At 39.0% G+C, this 21626-nt stretch overlaps 1 protein-coding gene across 4 annotated transcripts in view; it reads left to right on the top strand.

The window, feature by feature from the left end:
• The window catches only part of LOC124282217 (notchless protein homolog 1-like), a 49639-nt gene that overhangs the window by 12994 nt on the left and 15019 nt on the right, over window positions 1-21626 (top strand). For all 4 annotated transcript variants that reach the window (XR_006900096.1, XR_006900097.1, XR_006900095.1 and 1 more), the window contains exons 8-9: window positions 802-957; window positions 2765-2900. Coding sequence is in view for 1 of the 4 variants with exons in the window: in XM_046718175.1 (XP_046574131.1) it covers window positions 802-957; window positions 2765-2900 (292 nt within the window). In the remaining 3 variants the exon portion in view is untranslated. The remainder of the gene's footprint in view (window positions 1-801; window positions 958-2764; window positions 2901-21626) is intronic.

Genomic DNA, 21626 nt, shown 5'->3' with positions numbered 1-21626 from the left:
CGCTATTTGGCTAGTTCGTCCAAGGTAAGCCAAGTCAGGGAGATAGCAGATTAAGGATAGACACAGCTGAACAGTTTTATGCCTCCTATGTAATGCAAACAATATTAAGTATAATTCAAAAGATTAAAAAGGAGAAACGATCCTTGGATATATTGTAAGTCCTAGCAAATTTTGTTGAGGCTGCTCAAATTTTGTTCCATTCCTGATAAAGCTAATTACTAGGATTACATATTGACATTTGTCAGTACCTGCTAGGCCCTTATGACAATGTCCAGACAATTCATCAGCATAGTCTCTATTGCATGACTTTATCAACTAGTGAGTGAGGGAGTGAGTTTGGTTTTATGCCGCTTTTAGCACTATTCCAGCAATATCACGGCTTCACAAATTAACCACGAGGCTACCCCTCACCCACACAGAGTTACAGAGACATGGTACTGCTACCACGAGGCTACCCCTCACCCACACAGAGTTACAGAGACATGGTACTGCTACCACGAGGCTACCCCTCACCCACACAGAGTTACAGAGACATGGTACTGCTACCACGAGGCTACCCCTCACCCACACAGTGTTACAGAGAAATGGTACTGCTTGAAGTGAGTGACTTGGTTTTACGCCGTTTTTACCAATATTCCATCAATATCACGGCGGGATGCCCGAAATGGGCTTCACACATTGTACCCATGTGGGGAATTGAACCCGTGTTTTCGGTGTGACAAGCAAACGCTTTCACCACTGGGCTACCCCTCCACCGCCTCCATGGATACATGATGTGATGTATGTTTTTTTGTCCACTAGGACGGCACAGTGAGGATCTGGGACACAGTTTTAGGCCACACCCACCTGACACTGGCAGGGCACCTGCAGTCTGTGTCCTGCGTCAAGTGGGGGGGCACGGACCTCCTTTACACAGCCTCACAGGACCGCACTGTCAAGGTGTGGAGAGCCGCTGATGTGAGTTGTTTTTGTTTGTTCGACCATTTTCAGTACTGTTTATTTCATGTGCTAGTCATTACTACTGCTGCTATTTTTGTTGGTATTGTAGTAACAATGGAAGGCCTGTTTGTGCCCGTTTAATGGACTTTTCTTTAGAGTTGTCTCCCTTGGATTGTGAGTTATACCAAATGCTTTTCATGAGTAAGACTTTATGACACTTTTAGAAATATTCCAGCAATATCAACACGCTGTATGAGTTGTATTACACGTCCATGTTGTAGGGAGTGCTGTATAATTGCCCTTGTGTGTGTGTTGTATACAATGTTGTATGAGTTGTATTACACGTCCATGTTGTAGGGAGTGCTGTATAATTGCCCTTGTGTGTCTGTTGTAAACAATGTTGTATGAGTTGTATTACAGGTCCATGTTGCAGTGAGTGCTGTATAATTGCCCTTGTGTGTGTGTTGTATACAATGTTGTATGAGTTGTATTACACGTCCATGTTGTAGGGAGTGCTGTATAATTGCCCTTGTGTGTGTGTTGTATACAATGTTGTATGAGTTGTATTACACGTCCATGTTGTAGGGAGTGCTGTATAATTGCCCTTGTGTGTTGTATACAATGTTGTATGAGTTGTATTACACGTCCATGTTGTAGGGAGTGCTGTATAATTGCCCTTGTGTGTTGTATACAATGTTGTATGAGTTGTATTACACGTCCATGTTGTAGGGAGTGCTGTATAATTGCCCTTGTGTGTGTGTTGTATACAATGTTGTATGAGTTGTATTACATATTTTACGTGCAAACACGAGATTCTGATTTATACTCTATAATTATCATTCAAATAGATAATAAGAATTGTCACAAATACTTCCACAAGAATAACTTGAGCTATCTTTAATGCATACACAGATTACATAGCAATAACATCATATAGCAATAACATCATATAGCAATGACATTATATTTCTCCATGTAAGTTGTTTATGTCTTAGCAGTCAACATCATTAGCAGTCATAGATCTTTTACAGTTGACTATCGGAAAATCCGTAACTTGTGACGATATTTAGGAAAAATCGCGCCCAGGTTAGTGTTTATCCTCTTGTCAACTAACTTGCCCGCCAAAACCACGTCACTCATATGCCGTATTATATATATCAAATGGACATGGGAATAATTAATCATATACACAGGATGTCATTGGTTACTCCCCAGAAGTTGTTCATTTCAACTAATCAAAGCCCAGGTTGCAAATAATAATATAATCAGTAATAGATATGTAAAACCCCTTTATTAATGATCGTCGGCAGTCAGGAAGTGACTTCAACACCCGGTATAAGCAAACTGCAGTCACATCTTGATTGTTCATCATATGCTGTATAATTGCCCTTGTGTGTGTGTTGTATACAATGTTGTATGGGTTGTATAACACGTCCATGTTGCAGGGAGTGCTGTATAATTGCCCTTGTGTGTGTGTTGTATACAATATTGTATGAGTTGTATTACACGTCCATGTTGTAGGGAGTGCTGTATAATTGCCCTTGTGTGTGTGTTGTATACAATGTTGTATGAGTTGTATTACACGTCCATGTTGCAGGGAGTGCTGTATAATTGCCCTTGTGTGTGTGTTGTATACAATGTTGTATGAGTTGTATTACACGTCCATGTTGTAGGGAGTGCTGTATAATTGCCCTTGTGTGTGTGTTGTATACAATGTTGTATGAGTTGTATTACACGTCCATGTTGTAGGGAGTGCTGTATAATTGCCCTTGTGTGTGTGTTGTATACAATGTTGTATGAGTTGTATTACACGTCCATGTTGTAGGGAGTCCTGTGTCGTACCCTACAAGGTCACAGTCACTGGGTGAACACCATGGCCTTGAGTACTGACTACGTCATCCGGACAGGAGCCTTCGACCCAAAGGATGCTAAAGTAGTCCACAGAGATGTCACAGAATCAGGTAGGTAGCAGAATCCATTAATCAACAGATGTAGATAATATAGGCTCTGAACCCATGAAAATCGGGGTCAGAATTGGCCTTCAGCAACCCATGCTTGTTGTAAAAGACTAATAGGACACATGTCACTGTATCACAACTGCGTAGGTAGACACTTATGATGTCAGTCACTGGATTGTCTGGCCCAGACTTGATTATATACATGTACATACACTCTCCATATAGCTGGAAAAATACATAGAGAATACTACACTTGGTCTCATTACATACGAATTATACGAAACGAGTGTCCTTCCTATCAATAACAAAAATACGCTATTTTGTCAATTCAATGCATGTAAGACGTGGGATATAAATAAAATACCACACTCGGTCTCATTACATACGGAACCATAGGAAGGTCACAAGTTTCGTATAATTCGTATGTAATGAGACCGAGTGTGGTATTTTATTTATAACCCACGTCTTACATGCATTGAATTGACAAAATAGCGTATTTTTGTTATTGTTATGGTTTCAAACCGAAACCGGTTTCATAAAGAGGTTGCGGAAGAATTATGTTCTGTAGTACACGTTTGCATGGCGTCACACTGTATTGACGTCACTACGCCATTCTCGACTGTCCCCTTGTTAACTGACGTCACGATGCATGTCAGTTGTCATCACCTCTCGTACAGCCTCCTACAGTAAACTACTCCTTAGCACCCCTTTTCGTAGTGTGCAGTTGCTTCACTCGGCTAACATCACTGGTGGAAACATTGCGTTTATGTTTTTCGACGGATATAATGTCTCAGTTCAACTCACAATTAAACAGCGACACGGTTACGTTCGCACTGTTTACATTCCCACAATGCATCTAAGTTGTAGAATGAATGAATTCACATGTTTGTTACGAATGAACAAGTAGTTCCGTCACAACGTGACCTAACTGAGAGGTCATCGGTTATCCAATCAAATCGTTAGAATCTCAGATCAAGTCGTTACGACACAGGTCAATGTGATACGACACTCGTGTGACGTACGAGATTAGTATGCAACTACCTATACGTTGACCACGTGGGTACTAAAATGGCATCTCTCATCGAACAAACAAGATGATGATCTTGAGGGATCCTCCATGCTGTATGGTGTTTCTACACAGTACTGATATTTTGATGTCCTGTGATGGAACAGGTTAGAACTGGCCTTCAGTAACCCATGCTTGTCTTAAGAGGCGACTAACGGGATCGCGTGGTCGGGCTCCCTGGCTTGGTTTACACATGTCTTCAGTTCACAATTGCGCAGATCGATGCTCATGCAGTTGATCACTGGATTGTCTGGTCCAGACTTGATTATTTACAGACCGCCGCCATATAGCTGGAATATTGCTGAGTGCTGCGTAAAACTAAACTCACTCACTCACTGACGTTTTGGTGTTATATCTTTATTTGACTGTAGATGTGGAGGATTGATTTTGTTTGAAAGGCATGGCAGAGGGAAACTGGCTAGGGCCGATAGACCCAACCTGATTTCCTGAGGCCAAGGGCTTACTTTTTTTTAAAAAACGACTCCGAGGTTTTGATCCAACTTGTGAACCGACTGAAGATATACTTTCGATATATTTTGAATATTTGGTATTTACTGTTTAAATCAACTGGGATGCGATGTTCAGCTGATTCCTTACCTTGCACGCGCAATACACATGCTCTGCACGCGCTACCCATGTCCTGCGAATGCCCTGCATGCACTACCCGTCTTTTGAGGAACACATGGTTCATACTAACAAACCCTCACATTCTTCACAGTGATCCTTCATAGCCTAGTGAATAAAACCGCCAAGCTAATAAGCAGGTTCTAAACCAGGCATCTGCACAATATATAGAATGTTTTCAATAATGTGATATTTTACAATCGTATTCAGTGATAGCAAGACAAAGTTATATCAATCTCCTAAACAGGTAAACTGATTCAAAGTCAAGGGCTATTCCTCAGAAAATCCCCAGGCTGCAGGCAATTCTGTAGAAAATCCCCAGGATTTCTTGAAGAATGCCCACGAAACTGCCTGCAGAGGGTTTACTCGGTACAAGTAGAACCTTGCAAGACAGGTGACGTCACTGGAGGTTTATAAGTGTTAAAGAAGCACTTTTCAATTATATGAAAACACAACACAACGCAGGTTACCACAGTGTTATGATACATGTACTTTATCCAGATATGTAGATATGGAATATATGTGAAATAAGAAAATGCACACATTCCAAGCATAGATGAATAAATTAAATATTTCTGTACATGTTGTAGGGGTTTTTTTTATACATCATTGTTTGTAAACGTTGACAAAATAGACTCTATATATAAATAAACACAAATGTAAATTTAACAATCATATATCAGAATATTACAGCCATTCGTCATTCATTAAAACTGTTACTGTCAAAATCACCATGTGCTCTAATGCCTTGTCTTGGTGTTGGTCCTTTTGGGCAGACTGGTGGTGTAGTCTATAGTTACACCATTATTTCTTGTTTTATGGATATTTGTTTTCAGAAAACCTAAAGGCAGGAGGGGAAAAAAAAATCACCAGTCATTGCGAAAACTCACCTGAATTTCCATGTTAACTTTTTTGGTTTGTTTATCCCAACTAAAAGGAAGTTGAGTGAGTTTAGGTTTCACACTGATTTCAAGAGTATTTCGCTTATATCACATTAACATTAGGATTTTATTTTTTGAAGCGCTGAAAATTATTTTTATATTTTTTTATTATTCTTGAAATAATACAACCGGTGGATCCGTAAATGAAGAAATAAAATTGGTCTGGCCTTACTTATAGATTGGGCATGAAGTCTGTCTGTATATATTGGAGTAGGCTCTTGAAACATCAAATGAAATAATGATACAATATGTTTATACTGATTGTATTGATGTTGTGATACAAATGACTGTCATTAATGCCACAGGCCAACACAGACAATAATTGTAATGAGCATATATGTACGTGATGGTGAAGTTACATTATGTGAATAATATGCAAAATGCCAAACCGCTGACAGATATGTTCACACCATGTATAGTGATACCAAATTGTTAATACTTTGATATGTTGTATATTTACTAATAATTTAACTGCCCTGTTCTCTAGTTCTTGAAAGGGTGGTGTGTACCCTCATGATTAAAGCATCCATTTGTCTCAACGAAGGTCGTCACGATATGGCTGAAATATTGCAGGTGTGAAGTTAAATAATAACTCACTCACTCACTCACTCACTGAAGGCCCGAGTTCAATTCCCCGCATGGGTAAAATGTGTCAAGCCCATTTCTGTTGTTCCCTGCCATGATGTTTGAATTTTTCTAAACACATCTTAACAAGTCGATCATTATTCTTATTCTTATTAGTGTTATTCACAGTTCAGAGCTGTGTCCCTTTGACTCGTTGGAATCCTGGCTCTGGTTATGATGTTTGAGTGAACGCTTTCACACATCTGTGAACCATTTAGCTGAATGTTCAGCAGGTCCCTGAGAGAAAACATCCTCTGTGATATCTTTCTTATCAACAGCGGGGGGAAATAACTTTAAAATTGCTAGTGTACTCCGGTACAGTGGCACATGTAAAATCACTTGCCCTATATTTTTCCACTATACCGTACGTTTACTTGTTGATTTTTTAAACAAACAACATAATTAATATTTGAAAGTCAACTGGACACCGGTACAGTGTGATATACAAATTTGCTTGCCCAACAGAAAAAAACACTGGCAATGGGTTATTTCCACCCCTGATCAACAGTGTTTGACACTGACCAGTGTGAGTGAGTTTAGTTGTACGCCCTCAGCAATATTCCAGCTATATGGCGGCATGTCTGTAAATAATCAGCATCGATCTACGCAATTGTGAACCAATGACGCGTCAACCGAGTCAGCAAACCTGACCACCCGATCCCGTTAGTCGCCACTTACGACAAGCATGGGTTACTGAAGATCAATTCTATCCAAGATCTTCACGGGTTGACACTGACCAGAAGGATCTCCACATAGAGATATGTATCAGGCATAAAGATACTGTTTGAAATATTGTTACTTCAACTTCTGTCATTCTGTCACATGTCCCTCAGATTGTAGTACAGGGTGGGTCAATGTTTAGGTTGATATGGGGAGCCAGGCTGACACCCCCTCCCATCCCATCCCCACCTTCACATGTCCCTCATATGGTAGTACAGGGTGGGTCAATGTTTGGATCGACATGGGGAGCCAGACTGCCCTTGGTCTCACAGTTCAGCCAACCCGTCTGCCACACTTTAGTGATGTCGACCAGATCCTCCTGCCTGTAAAACCTGGTTCCGTTCTTTAGGATGATGTGACTGTCTTCACTGACAGTTGTCCGGTAGTAGTGAACCGTGATGTCGACTCCTTCTTTCAGACCATCTTCAATGCTGTCGGTAATATTGTCAGACGATATGGACTCACAGACACCCTTGTTGTTACTATATTTAGCATTGAATCGGATGTCCCCGAAAACTAACTTCCGGAACACTCTGTCAGGTGGAATAAAGGCAAATTTGAAGAAGATTGATATCCGATCACCGCTTAGAAAGCTTCCACAGTTTGATTGTTTGGTAATAACGGCTGTTGTTTTATCGATTGAATAACACTCAATGGCTTCCCATAGGGAGTTGTTGTTGTTTTCCCAAAGGACAATCTGGAGTTGAGAAGCAGTGTCTCTGTATTCATAGTTGAACATAACCACCTTATCTGGCAGATCCCGTACACTGTTGATGTTGATCAGTCTCATCCAGTTAGCGTCAGAGGCGTTGTTTGTCTCCACGATGTCAAAAGTTGGGTGATGGAAGTAGATGCTGACATTCTTGAAGTATCGCTCATCCTGGTACTTGTCCTCAAATATTGTGTCCGGGATCTCAAACACGATCTTCCCATTAAGATCCCGCTGAGTCTGGGTGAAGAAGAAAATCGCACAGGCGCCGGCGAAGTTGAAGATGAGGCCCAGCATGATAAACGCGTGGTAGGTCACATGCAGTCGGGATACTTTTGTCTTCTTTTTCAACTCCGCGATACTTTCTTTGCTGCAGTATCTGGCGAGGGAGATGATGATTCGGAGGATGATTCCCAGGATGATGACACTGGCTTTTTGTCAGCTGAAATACACTGATTGGATCTTCCCGACATAGTGCAATGAAAACGTTTATGGATATCTGCGGAATGTCCTCGATCCAAATAATAATCACAGTCACAAGGTCAACGTTGAACCATGGCTTACCGGTAAAGATTTCCTTGCCAAGATTGCACACTTCAAATATGAAGGTGATGGTGCCTATTATTGAAAAAAACAATAAGGCGACGACAGCTCCTTGGTCGGGCAGTCCGTACACAAGTCCTTGTTCTGCGATGCTGACATCAGCGTAAAATAGCCAATCACTGAGCAGGTCAGAAATGTCAAGGCCAAGGATTACCAAGAACACAATAACTTGAAGGTATCGGTGGCGACGTATCTTCTCTTCCAGTTTTTTGTTTCAACCCATCAATGTCGTCAGCGTCAAGTTGGTCAGGATGGACTTTTCCGCCTTTCTCTTTCACAGCTAAGGTCTGTTTGGGTTTGTCTGGCATCTTTCTGATATCGTCTATACTCTCGAGTTACCTGCAAAAACATTGGTCAATTACATCAATATACTGACATGGCTTTATATGGGACTTCCAAATGAGGTTTTGGGGTTGGTTGGTCCCTAATTAGTTGTTTGGATGTTTAACCCTCCATTCAGCAACATTCCAGCTATATGGCAGCGGTCTGTAAATAATGGAGTCTGGAGTAGACATGAGCATGGATCTACACAACTGAGATAGAATGACATGTGTCAACCAAGTCAGTGAGTCTGACGACCCGATCTCGTTTGTTTCCTCATGTTCAGCATGGGTTACTGAAGGCCAATTCTAACCTGGATCTTCACGGGTTTGGTCCTTAGTAACTTGTGCTGTCTGCAAGAGGCAACTGAGTGAATTGGATGGTCAGGCTCCGTAAGTTGGTGTGATGCATGTCATCCTAACCTGACAATACTGTAACAAGATAACAATTACCGGAATACTTGGTCCAGAATTAAATAATTACAGGCTGCCATTATAGAGTTTTTGCTGCATTGGACATCAATAAATTAACAAGATGAAAGAATATATTGAAAAGAAAATGCATTATATAATTATATATAAGATATATATCTGAAGTTGATTTTTATTTAAATATCTGAATGTTTTGTAAGGTATGGAGTACAATAACATTTGCTGGTTTTAACTTTGGTTATAATGATTCATTGATATTGAATGGGTTTTACGCGACACCTAAATATCCGTCCAGTACTCACAAATGTAGAGAATGGACGCAGAAAAAGAATTCACTGCGTCCAGTGGGATGCGAAATATTATTCATTGTACCCACAGCACATCTATGACTTTGCTAAGTGTTTGATTGTTTCTTTCAGAGCAGTTATGTACATCATTTCATCCATCAGTCCATATGATCAATGATTCATTCCTGGCTCTACAGAAATTACCGGTATCAAAACATACAGTTCTCTACACCTTTACTTCATAGGACCCTCATATTGTCCTTATGACCCATAAAACTAATAATTGGGGATCCCTAGGACCCCCTTGTTAGTGAGTCGAGGTAAACCCTGTATAATTGATTTTTAAATGTTTCTTTTTGTAGGCACATGGCAAAAAACACAATCACGATCAACAACCACTGTGACTTACAAGTATTGTTTTGGTCGCTGTGCCCTGTATCATGTTCAGTGTTTGACCTTAACCCTGAAAAGCTGCAGGCCCTAAGGACCCAGAAGCATAAAAAGTTGTGGGTCCTGATCAGAATGTGTAGGCGCTATATTTTACCTACATTGTAAGTAATTCCCAGCAAACAAAAAATGTGACATCTAACAAACTGAGTTAAAGAGTTTAATTTAGAAATTTAAACCAGAACTTACTGAATGATATAATTTGCTTACTTATTTGGAATGAAAAAGCTGTCAGCCATATGGACCTGCCAAAAACAAAAGCTGTGGGTCCGAGTGGATTTCAGTCGTTAATTTCGACTGCTGGTCATGTCATCTGTTTAAAGTGGAAGCATCACCTGTAAATGTACCTGTGATGTTGATATCAGTTTTATCTGTTGATTACCATCACCAATCTGACATGACTCAGGTGTTGTCATATGTTATTTTTGGAAAGTTATGAAAATCATTTACGGTAAAAATATGAAATTCAGCAAGTTCAGGTAATGAAAAAACAAATCATGTTTTACCTTTGTGAAGTTGAAAGATCTATTTGAAGATCTCAAGTACTCTGTGAACGATTGTGTAAAACAATTATTAATCAGTGTTATTTAGCTCGACTTAAGTATTAAAACATAAATTTTACACAGCATAATCAATTCTTCTAAACAAGTAACAAGTAACATCACCATGGACAGACTCAGTAGTATTTAGATTTAATGCAGTCAGCAAATATGAATTACTGATACTATAATCCATTACTGTAGGAGAAAACAGTTATACCATATCCCTTATTGTGGGAGAAACAGTTATACCATATCCCTTATTGTGGGAGAAACAGTTATACTATACCCCTTATTGTGGGAGAAAACAGTTATACTATACCCCTTATTGTGGGAGAACCAGTTATACTATACCCCTTATTGTGGGAGAAACCAGTTACACCATATCCCTTATTGTGGGAGAAACAGTTATACTATACCCCTTATTGTGGGAGAAACAGTTATACTATATCCCTTATTGTTGGAGAAACAGTTATACTATATCCCTTATTGTGAGAGAACCAGTTATACTATACCCCTTATTGTGGGAGAAACAGTTATACTATACCCCTTATTGTGGGAGAAACAGTTATACTATACCCCTTATTGTGGGAGAAACAGTTATACTATACCCCTTATTGTGAGAGAACCAGTTATACTATACCCCTTATTGTGGGAGAAACAGTTATACTATACCCCTTATTGTGGGAGAAACAGTTATACTATACCCCTTATTGTGAGAGAACCAGTTATACTATACCCCTTATTGTGGGAGAACCAGTTATACTATATCCCTTATTGTGGGAGAACCAGTTATACTATAACCCTTATTGTGGGAGAACCAGTTATACTATATCCCTTATTGTGGGAGAAAACAGTTATACTATATCCCTTATTGTGGGAGAACCAGTTATACTATACTCCTTATTGTGGGAGAAAACAGTTATACTATACTCCTTATTGTGGGAGAAAACAGTTATACTATACTCCTTATTGTGGGAGAACCAGTTATACTATACTCCTTATTGTTGGAGAACCAGTTATACTATACTCCTTATTGTGGGAGAACCAGTTATACTATACCCCTTATTGTGGGAGAACCAGTAATACTATACCCCTTATTGTGAGAGAAACAGTTATACTATACCCGTTATTGTGGGAGAAACAGTTATACTATACCCCTTATTGTGGGAGAAAACAGTTATACTATACTCCTTATTGTGGGAGAAACAGTTATACTATATCCCTTATTGTGAGAGAACCAGTAATAGTATATCCCTTATTGTGAGAGAATCAGTTATACTATATCCCTTATTGTGGGAGAAAACAGTTATACTATACTCCTTATTGTTGGAGAAAACAGTTATACTATAACCCTTATTGTGGGAGAAAACAGTTATGCTATACTCCCCATTGTGGGAGAAACAGTTATACTATATCCCTTATTGTGAGAGAACCAGTAATACTATATCCCTTATTGTGAGAGAAACAGTTATACTATATCCCTTATTGTGGAAGAAACAGTTATACTTTACTCCATATTGTTGGAGAAACAGTTATACTATACTCCTTATTGTGGGAGAAACAGTTATACTATACCCCTTGTTGTGGGAGAAACAGTTATGCTATATAATCCTTATTGTGGGAGAAATAGTTATATTATACTCCTCATGGGAGAAACAGTTATACTATACCCCTTATTGTGAGAGAAACAGTTATACTATACCCCTTATTGTGGGAGAAACAGTTATTCTATACCCCTTATTGTGTGAGAAATAGTTATACTATACTCCTTATTGTGGGAGAAACAGTTATACCGACTTACCGGGTGAGGTTATTTTCAACACGAACTGCCAGATTCTCAAATTCACCTGCCCGATGGTCAGGCTAAAATTTAGACATGTATATGAAGAAATTTTGTAGGCAGGAAAGTTTTGGTCAGGACTGCCAGGTTTTACATCTAACCAGCCCTGTGATCTGGTTGAAATGTTTGGGAGTTTCATACCCTGCCTTAATGTGGGAGAAACACTGTACTCCTTATTGTGGGAGAACCAGTTATACTATTCCCCTTATTGAGCTAGAAACAGTTTTTATTGGATAATGGTAAATTATGTTATATTCACACAAAGATACAGGTTGTTAGTGCTGACAATATTTACACTTGTAGGTACATACTTGTTCCTTGACTGCTGTGTAAAATATAGATATGGTTGACCTCAGTTTCAGGTCAAGCTGTACAATAACATGGCTTTGCTGTAAGAGGATTACTAATTTATCTTGCCCGTGGGCGTTACACTGTGATCAAGTATATTGTTACATTATGGTATAGTTTATCTTAGGTCACCTTATCAGGTGTGTAGAGACAGAATACTTTTTTATTGTCTGTATGTAGAACAGCACACTGCTTAAAGCTATATTCCAGCAAAGAAAAGTACTTTGATGATAATTAATTAAATGCAGTGTTCTACATTTCACGCACAATATTTTCTATCTGCGTGATCTGCATGCAAAACATTCTGTGTTCTGGGTAGTTACATTTAAAAAAACACTTCCTTAATTCTCATGATACTGAAAAGTAACATAGTCCTTTTTGTGATGTTACCAAAACTTGAAATTCGAGAGGTTTATAAATAAAGACTTCGCCCGATGGTGTGCAAAACTCGTGTATGACCATATATATCACAAATTCATACCTTATATAGTTATTCGCAGTTCAGAGATTTTCAAGTCATGTGTTGTGTGCCACACCTCCCCAACACAACAGGTAACCAAACAAAACTATTTTCCCAAGGAAACAACAAAGCAGAATAAGTTTCTCTCAGCTAATTTGACTTGCAAATGATGATAAAATGCTCTGAAATGCAGGGAAGTTTCAAAATTTTATGGGGGGCTATGCCCTAGTCCCCCCCTCATGCGCATGCAAGATTCTAAGGACTATACGTTTCAGGAATGCGAAGCTTTTTATCCTACCACGAACACTGTAAATGACTAGCGACATTTAATTCCTTTTGGGAAAACATGCCGGTTTTATACTAAGATGTCCACAGCTCAATATAAGAAATTTTCAAACTACTTTTAGACCTATGTTCAAATATAATCAAATGCTTGAATTGTACTTTCTTAAGTCGGGCGGTGGGTAGCCTAGTGCTTAAGTGTTCGCTCGTCACGCCGAAGACCCGTGTTCGATTCCCCCATGGGTACAATGTGTGAAGCCCATTTCTGGTGTTCCTCGCTGTGATATTGATGGAATATTGCTAAAAGCGGCGTAAAACTTAACTCACTCACTCACTTTCTAAATTCTTCCATTTGGAATTATGTTATTCCAAATCTTAACGTGAACTCTTTCAATTAATCACAGTGCTGTTTTTCTCTGTGACTTGTGGTGCTAGTAGACTGATAACTGGATTTCTTGTTTCAGCGTAATTTAACATCTAAATATTAATGAGGAGGTTTCAAACTGCCATGTGTCATTCCTAACTCCTTTCACTGATATATATAAGAGAAATTATTCAGGGAGTCGTGCCTACTTTATCACTTGGCATTGTGTTAGAGAGTCTAATAAGACTGCTGCTAGGCGTTGCCAGGTGTGGTGACAAGCAAACCTCTCATGACACGGTATAATTTATATACACACTGTGTCAATAATCCATTATTTGTACTGGTGGAATCTGGAAATAGTACTTTCCTCTAAGGAAATATTGCAGTAGTTAGACAACTCTATGGATGGAACAGAAATCTGGCCTATAGTAAGGTCTAACATAGACAAGATACTTGGCTTGAGCTGGATGATGGTATGGTCTAATGTTGGCTAGTTACTTCCTTTGATATATGTTGATAGTATCGTCTAATGTTGGCTAGTTACTTGCTTTGAACTGGTTGATAATATGGTCAAACAGTTACTTTCCTTGATATTAACCACTTTGGTTATCATAAGATTATCGGGGGGCGGTGGGGTAGCCAAGTGGTTAAAGAACCACTAAACTTTGTTTTTTGTTACTCTTTTAACCATTACATATGAAAGATTTGTGGTTAGTCTTATGCGGAACACCAAATTTATTCTTTAAAAACTTGTGGTTAATTAATACCGAGCGATTAAAAGTGGCCAAAAAGTCGCCTGCTTCCCTCTCGCCCGCCAACGAAACCACAGACAGGTTACGTAACTCTGTCGCCAGAGCACTGCAGTGACGTCATATGAGGAACGATTTTCAGTTAGTTGTATAGAAAATGTGTAGCACGCTCATCATTTTGATGATTTCTCGACATCAACGGCGACATGCCGAATCGTTGCTTTGTCGCCAATTGCTCCTAGGGTCGGGCGATGGTGTCCCCATGCACAGATTTCCACAGGACCCGCGCAGTTCGTAAAATGGGTTATGTTTGTGAGTCTGAGCGGCGTTGTGGAAGCCTGAAGCGATATCTTACTTGTGTTCAGATCGCTTCACGGAAGTTAAAGAATCAAAACTACTTACTAGTTGTAGTAAAATATGCATATGATTGATGACCATAAAGATTTTCTATGACACAACTTGTAACATAACGATTTCTTCCTCGGAAGTGAGGTTGTGGTCAAGTAACAATAATATTGTAAGTAGTATTATATTGACACCCACCTGCGCTGCCACGAGAAATTGTTATGATATACGCTATGTCATGCAAAATCCTATTGGTCATCAATAAAATACATATTTTACTACCAGTAGAAAGTAGTTTTGATTTTAGACTTCGGTGAAAACAAACCTAAATACCATTTATCCTCAGACTGGCGGATGTTCCCGATAGAGGCCGCCATTTTAAAAATAAAAAAATCTGTTAGAATTAATGAGATTATAGTTTGTTTTCATCAAGTTAGAAAATCAAGACTACTTTCTACTTCGTTGTTAAATATGTATTGGAATCATAACCAAACGGATTTTGCATGACACAACTTATAACATAACGATTTCTTCCACGGAAGCGAGGTGGGGGTCAAAGTCACAATACTAGCGATAAATTTCTTGCTACATTCCCATGGTTAATGTCCACTCACCAGTATGTAGATACTAGTCAATGTAATGCGTCTTTATATTTGGTCTTATAATCCTAATTAGTTTATTATCACACTTGTATGCATTTTGAAACTAAATAAAAAGCAGACGATCTGCTGATACTTATAGTGAATTTATAACAGAACTGTAATATCTAGACATTTTATAGTTTGCCAATGTGAATCATAATTTGCACACACACCCTAGTGCATGCTGTCTGTCTCATTACACTTCACGGCGAAAACAATGATTCTGTTGAATGCTACGACAAATGAATAAAAACAAAATGCAAATATTAAAATTAAAACAGATTAAAGTTATAGGAACAATATCAGGCCATTACCTTGTTCGAGGAATGTATCCATCAATATCCACAAAACTGTTCCAAATGATGTGTCTTTTAACAGTTTAATATACGAAAAAGTGATAAATCTTTTCAGGTATTGGTGTATAGTCTCATTGGTCACCCAAGATAGCACACCTGGCAACTAATTGCATAATGTCCGCCTTTCTTTAAAAACAGTAATTTAGTTAGCCAATAATGGGCAATCAATCAATGTATTGCCGGTTAATCCTTTGAAAGAAGGACGTTGTTTTTACGCAGACACCGACACGGCAGAGTGTATTCAGTATAGATTAGTAAATCTACATACATAAACACTACCTTTTGACAATTCCGCTGTGTAAGATAAAAGTAATTAATCAATCAGCGTGTTATCGGTTAATCCTTTGATCGATGTTTATAATGTTGAATATTTACTCCAGACACAAGAAATGCCAAATGGGAACCTTTGTCGGGTAATCTAAGTGTGTTACCACTAATTATACCTGTTATAAATTCATTAACTGACCATCAAGTGAATGATGACAAATAACATGTGTAGGTTTATACCACCTAACACGGGTTACAACGAGGGAGTATTAATTGCTGTATTGCATGTGAAAACTTATGGGCCGACACTGTTTTGAGAATACAAACAGATTTTTACATGACATGATTAAATATCGAGGTAAAACAACACAGAAATGGGATCAATTTGGATCAGTCATTATACAAATAGGGCCTAACGACACCAATCGATTTTGACAGAATCGTCTATGAAAACAAGTTGTAACTTCGAAACTAGGCAAAGCAGGAGACAAAATTAAATGAAAGTAGATTGTGAGAACATATAGCTTTCATTTTCCACAACAATTGTCACGATTTCAGGTTTATACAAGCCTGTAAACACGATAATTTACCCCCTAAAATGTAGATGAATTCTGCATCGGCTCTCAAAGCTATTCCTCATATGACGTCACAGAGGCGCGCCGCTCTGATTGGTTGAAATTTCGTTCGCGGGTGAGAATTGTGCACTGTTGTCAAAAAGGTCGATTTAAGTCAATTAAAGGTCGAAATGAGTAGTTTTAATGACGGGGTTTCATTTATAACGATGCCAGTTAGTGATTTATGTATTTGTACCCCCTAGGGTTTATGTGACCTTTAAAGCGTTGGCTCGTCATGCCGAAGACCCGGGTTTGAATCCCCACATGGGTACAATGTGTGAAGCCCTTTTCTGGTGTTCCCCTGCCGTGATGTTGCTGAAATACTGCTAAAAGCGGCGTAAAACCAAACTCAGTCAGTCAGTCATAAGATTACCATATCACAGTATAAAACTTAAAACAAACACAGGATTGCCTTTTTTTCTGGTTTTGGAACCAGGTTATTAATGATATCATTATTCGAATTGTCGACATGATAAAAGCACTGATGTTGCAATTGTTAGATTGTGTTTATAATTTGGTGAGGTGGTAGGGTAGCCTAGTGGTTAAATCGTTCACTCATCATGCTAAAGACCCGGGTTCGATTCCCCACATGGGAACAATGTGTTTTACGCCGCTTTTAGCAATATTCCAGCGATATCATGGCGGAGGACACCAGAAATGGGCTTCACACATTTTACCCATGCGAATTGAGGATGTGGGACGATGGGGTAGCCCTGTGGTTAAAGCGTTCCTCGTGATGCAAAAGCCTTGGGTTTGATTCCCAACTTGGGTATAATGTGTGACAAGCATTTCTGGATTCCCCTGCTGTTACATTGCAGGAATGTTGCTGGAATATTGCTGAAGACAGCAAATAACCACACTGACTGTCAAGGACGTGTTAAGATTTCATCGTCCAACCATTATGGGTAGGGCTGTAAGGATGCACCATTCTATCAATGGCTTGCAATTGTTGAGTCTCCGATAGCAATTAATCTATGGTAGAAACAAAAAACTCTTGATGCATCGATAGTATGTATGACTATCGATAGTTTGGTAATTGACGTATTGATAAATACACAGTGCAAATTACAGGAAGAACCACATTGTTTCGGTGCAGACTTGCAGCTTCATTGAGTTTATGTTTTAACTGTTTACTTGATCTGGGTTTCTTGTCAGTTGTTAAAAGAGACTGAATCTACTTCAGCTTGTATTTATTTCATATAAACTGTATATTCATTTGGGAAACGACTACAAATGAGACAATTCAAGGAGAGAAAAACTATTGCAATAGTTTGTTGCAATAGCATGTTTCAATAGACTATCACTTTTGCAATAGTTGTTTCCTCCTCAATAGTCACAGGGGTTCAACTTTTTTTTAAAAGCCACTTGCCACAGGGCAAGTGACTTTAAGAAAGTAACTTGTCCTGACTAATTTTCCACTAGCCCTGATTTTATGATGTAATTATGAAAGAAGAAATCAACATGGTATTTGATGTTAATGTTTACTGGACTATTTATTGAAAAGTGATAAATAGCAAAGAAAGATAACTCTACTTTATTATCATTGCGAAATTTAATAGCTACATTTTGAGCAGATATGAAATTAAATCCAAGTTTATTTGCAGTTTGAAACCATAAGTGGAAATTATCTAGTAGTCCACGGACAAGTAAGATACCATTATTTGATTGCCCGAAATGAAAACTGACTTGTCCCGGGCGTCGGGCGATGGGATTTTTTAACCCCTGAGTCACCCTAATTATGGGTGAAAAAAGTACCACATACAATGTGGTTACAACACTGAGTTTGTGAGTCTCTTGAACTAGCCTATAAAATCATGACTTTACGATGCTGTTGAAGCAATAGTTAACTTCAGTGAAAGTGCCGTAGGACCATCAGAGTTGTTTTATTGCTACTGGAGTGTTAGGGTTGGTGAGTTCAAGACGTTACTGCACACAAGCATTTTTATGAAACTAAACAATTGACACTTACCGTTGGTAGATTGTACACGGCTCAACTGACCGCGGAATGACTCCAATCACAACAGTGACATAACAAGCTCAAATAAACTCTCCTTTCCTTCAGAGCTCTGGACAAGTTGTTGGTTTGAGACACGTTGTGAGTGTTTTTGTTTGGGTCACTCGCAGAAAAGTAAACAATGCGAGATTTACACGTTGTCGGACAAGCTGCTGTAAGCGTTGGAAATACTCCCGTCATCCGAGCATGCTTATATAATACTATACCAGCTTCGTGTTCCAGCGCTATTCTTGGTTGTGATTCAGGTCATGTTTGTTTTCAAATCACCTGTTATCAGGGCTGATAAGGTGGATTGAACAGACGTGTCCGCCTAAGCTTGAAACTTGAATTATGAGAAGGGTTTATTAGATCGTAGCAAATATGATGTTCATAATTAATACCTATACAGTAGTTACTTTTTTTGGTAATAATCTGTGAAAAGATTACCCTATAGTGATACAGCATGCATGAAATGGGTGTCTTGTGGGAAACAGAACATGGTTGTGTGGTGTGATAACCAAACTTTAACACTAAGCTGAGAGAAACATTTGCAAAATAAAGTGACCATGTATTATTGTGTAGGTAATACAAGTTTGTGATTACAAAGATTTTTACTTCCAGCCAAGGTAGCAGTATACACTTGCAGCATTCTATCAAGAACATAAGTGTATGACTTAGCAGTTTCTCCAAGGATTGTAGTTCTTCCTTAGAGATCATGAATTCTTGTTGAATGATGCACTCAGCTGTATTTCAGTCTAATGATGGAGTGAGTGAGCTGGGGTTTATGCCGCTTTTAGCAATATTCTAGCAATATCACAGCAGGGGGACACCAGAAATGGGCTTCAAACATTGTACCCATGTGCAGAATTGAACCCGGGAAATCTGCCTGATGAGCAAACACCTAAACCACTGGGCTACCCCAATGCACCTCTTTGTGATTGAGGTCTGTGATGAATCGATGAACCAACCAATCCAGTGACTGATACCATGAGCAACAATCTTTCATGGGTGACAAGGTCGAATGATTAATACTTTCATTGTTCACTAACTTCATATCTCCTGCCTGATCTAAAATCAATAGATTCAAATGCAGGTAATCAATAATGAGTATTGACATGAGGTAGGTCAGTTCACACATGATACCCCCAGGTGTAGTTTCATGAGTGTAATCCTTTCAGACTGTATGAGCAGTGGTATGTATTCATGGCTGTCGTTATAGTACTGGACGATTTGACTATGTGAGTGAACATTGTTTATCATGTTGTTATAAGATTATTGGACCAGGTTACCAAAAACAAAGACGCAGTGACACAGTGTTCGTGACTCCCACCTACTTGATAAACTGATGTAAAATACACTGGCTGACCACACTTTGTGCAGAACTTTGAGAAAAGCACTTAATTGAAGTGAGTGAGACAGTGAGTTTTGTTTAATGCACACTCAGTAATATTCCAGCTATATGGCGGTGGTCTGTAAATAATTAAATCTGGACCAGACAATTCAGTGATCAACAGCATGAGCCTTTGAGCAGAATTTAGTTTAATGCACACTCAACAATATTCCAGCTATATGGTGGTGGTCTGTAAATAATCAAATCTGGACCAGACAATCCAGTGAACAACAGCATGAGTCTTTAAGCAACAGAGCTGGATATTGGCGCTATACAAATTTTAGTATAGTGCTGCTGATTATGATGAGCATCGATCTACGCAATTAATTAAATTGTTACTCATCGAACTAATTCCATAGTCTAAGGACTAATAATAGCTGCTACATCATCCAGTACTTACAATATGTTGTGAAACTGATTAGGTTTTCCCGTGTGCTATGTTGGGATCTGACGATGTATACAGTAACGTGTTATCTGATATGATGTCTCCTTTCTGCGATGTTCACTCACATGGGTATGCTCACCCTGATGAGGGGCGGTGAGGTAGCTTAGACCCAGGCAACGTAAAACCAGACTCACTCACTTAACCTCATGCAGAGCCTTGTGGTTAATGTGTTCTCTCATCACGCCAGCGACCCAGGTTCAATTCCCCACATGGGTATAATGTGGGAAGCCAATTTCTGGTGTTCCCTGCCGTGATATTGCTGGAATGTTGCTAAAAGCGACGTAAACCAAATGCACTCACTCACTTTGAATATGATCCTAATAAATGATGATCAGGAAGATTACTGTTCACCCATAATTTGAACAAATGGTGATATAACCAGTGCTTCCATTGACTATTGCATGCAGTTGCCACCCGTGAAGATCCAGGTTAGAATTGTTTTTCAGTAACCCAGGGCGACTAATCGGGTAGGCAGGATCGCTGACCTGGTTGACATCGTATACCAACTGTGTAGATCGATGCTCTTGCTGTTGATCACTGGATTGTCTGGTCCAGATTCCAGATGTACAGAACGCAGACATATAGCTGGGTGCAGTGTTAAACAACAAACAAACAACACAAATAAAATATGTAGTTGCAAAATACAACAGGAATATCTTATTGCAAAAGAACCTCACGTCTCTTCTCTCTCACGAGAAGGACAAACCTATATTACCTATATTACATGAGATGTTCCTGTTATTGACCAGTCAGAGTGACAGGTGTGATGAAGCCGGTGTATACGGCCTCACTGAGTGGTCTATCCTGACATGGATCGTACCCTATCCACTGTTTACTTACAGTATTGACACAGTGGATTATATTTCACTGTGCTGGAGATATGTTGAGAGTGTGTCCCCATGCTGCCATCTGTTTCACAGCATTCAATACTTGTAGTCCCTGTCTGATATAGACTTATGCTTAGTCCCTGAACATATATAATTTTGATAGTAACAAATAAACCCATTTAAGTTAAAAAGGAGCCCCAGTGAGTTGGTAGATTCAAGGAAATCTAGACTTGCTTCATTTAGGGATTTAGCATTGCAGGAAGGGCTAGGCAGTAGGGGAAATGGTTCAGGGACTATGAGACAGACTATGAGACAGACTATGTCTGATATTGCTCAGTTATTTGTTAACTATGAGCCATCTTGACATCTTATTAAACAATTAACACGTTTTATTACTTCATTTCTGTTCAAAGTTGTTTGTAAAAGAAGATAGGTATGGTATGACCATTGTAAGTCCATGTTACTTTGGGAGTTACGATCATATATGTGCTAG

Source organism: Haliotis rubra, unplaced genomic scaffold (genome assembly GCF_003918875.1).
Source record: "Haliotis rubra isolate DU_JTF1 unplaced genomic scaffold, ASM391887v1 Scf296, whole genome shotgun sequence".
NCBI lineage: Eukaryota > Metazoa > Mollusca > Gastropoda > Lepetellida > Haliotidae > Haliotis > Haliotis rubra.
The sequence above is the reverse complement of the archived record's forward strand: the minus strand, read 5'-3'. Positions and strand labels throughout refer to the sequence as shown.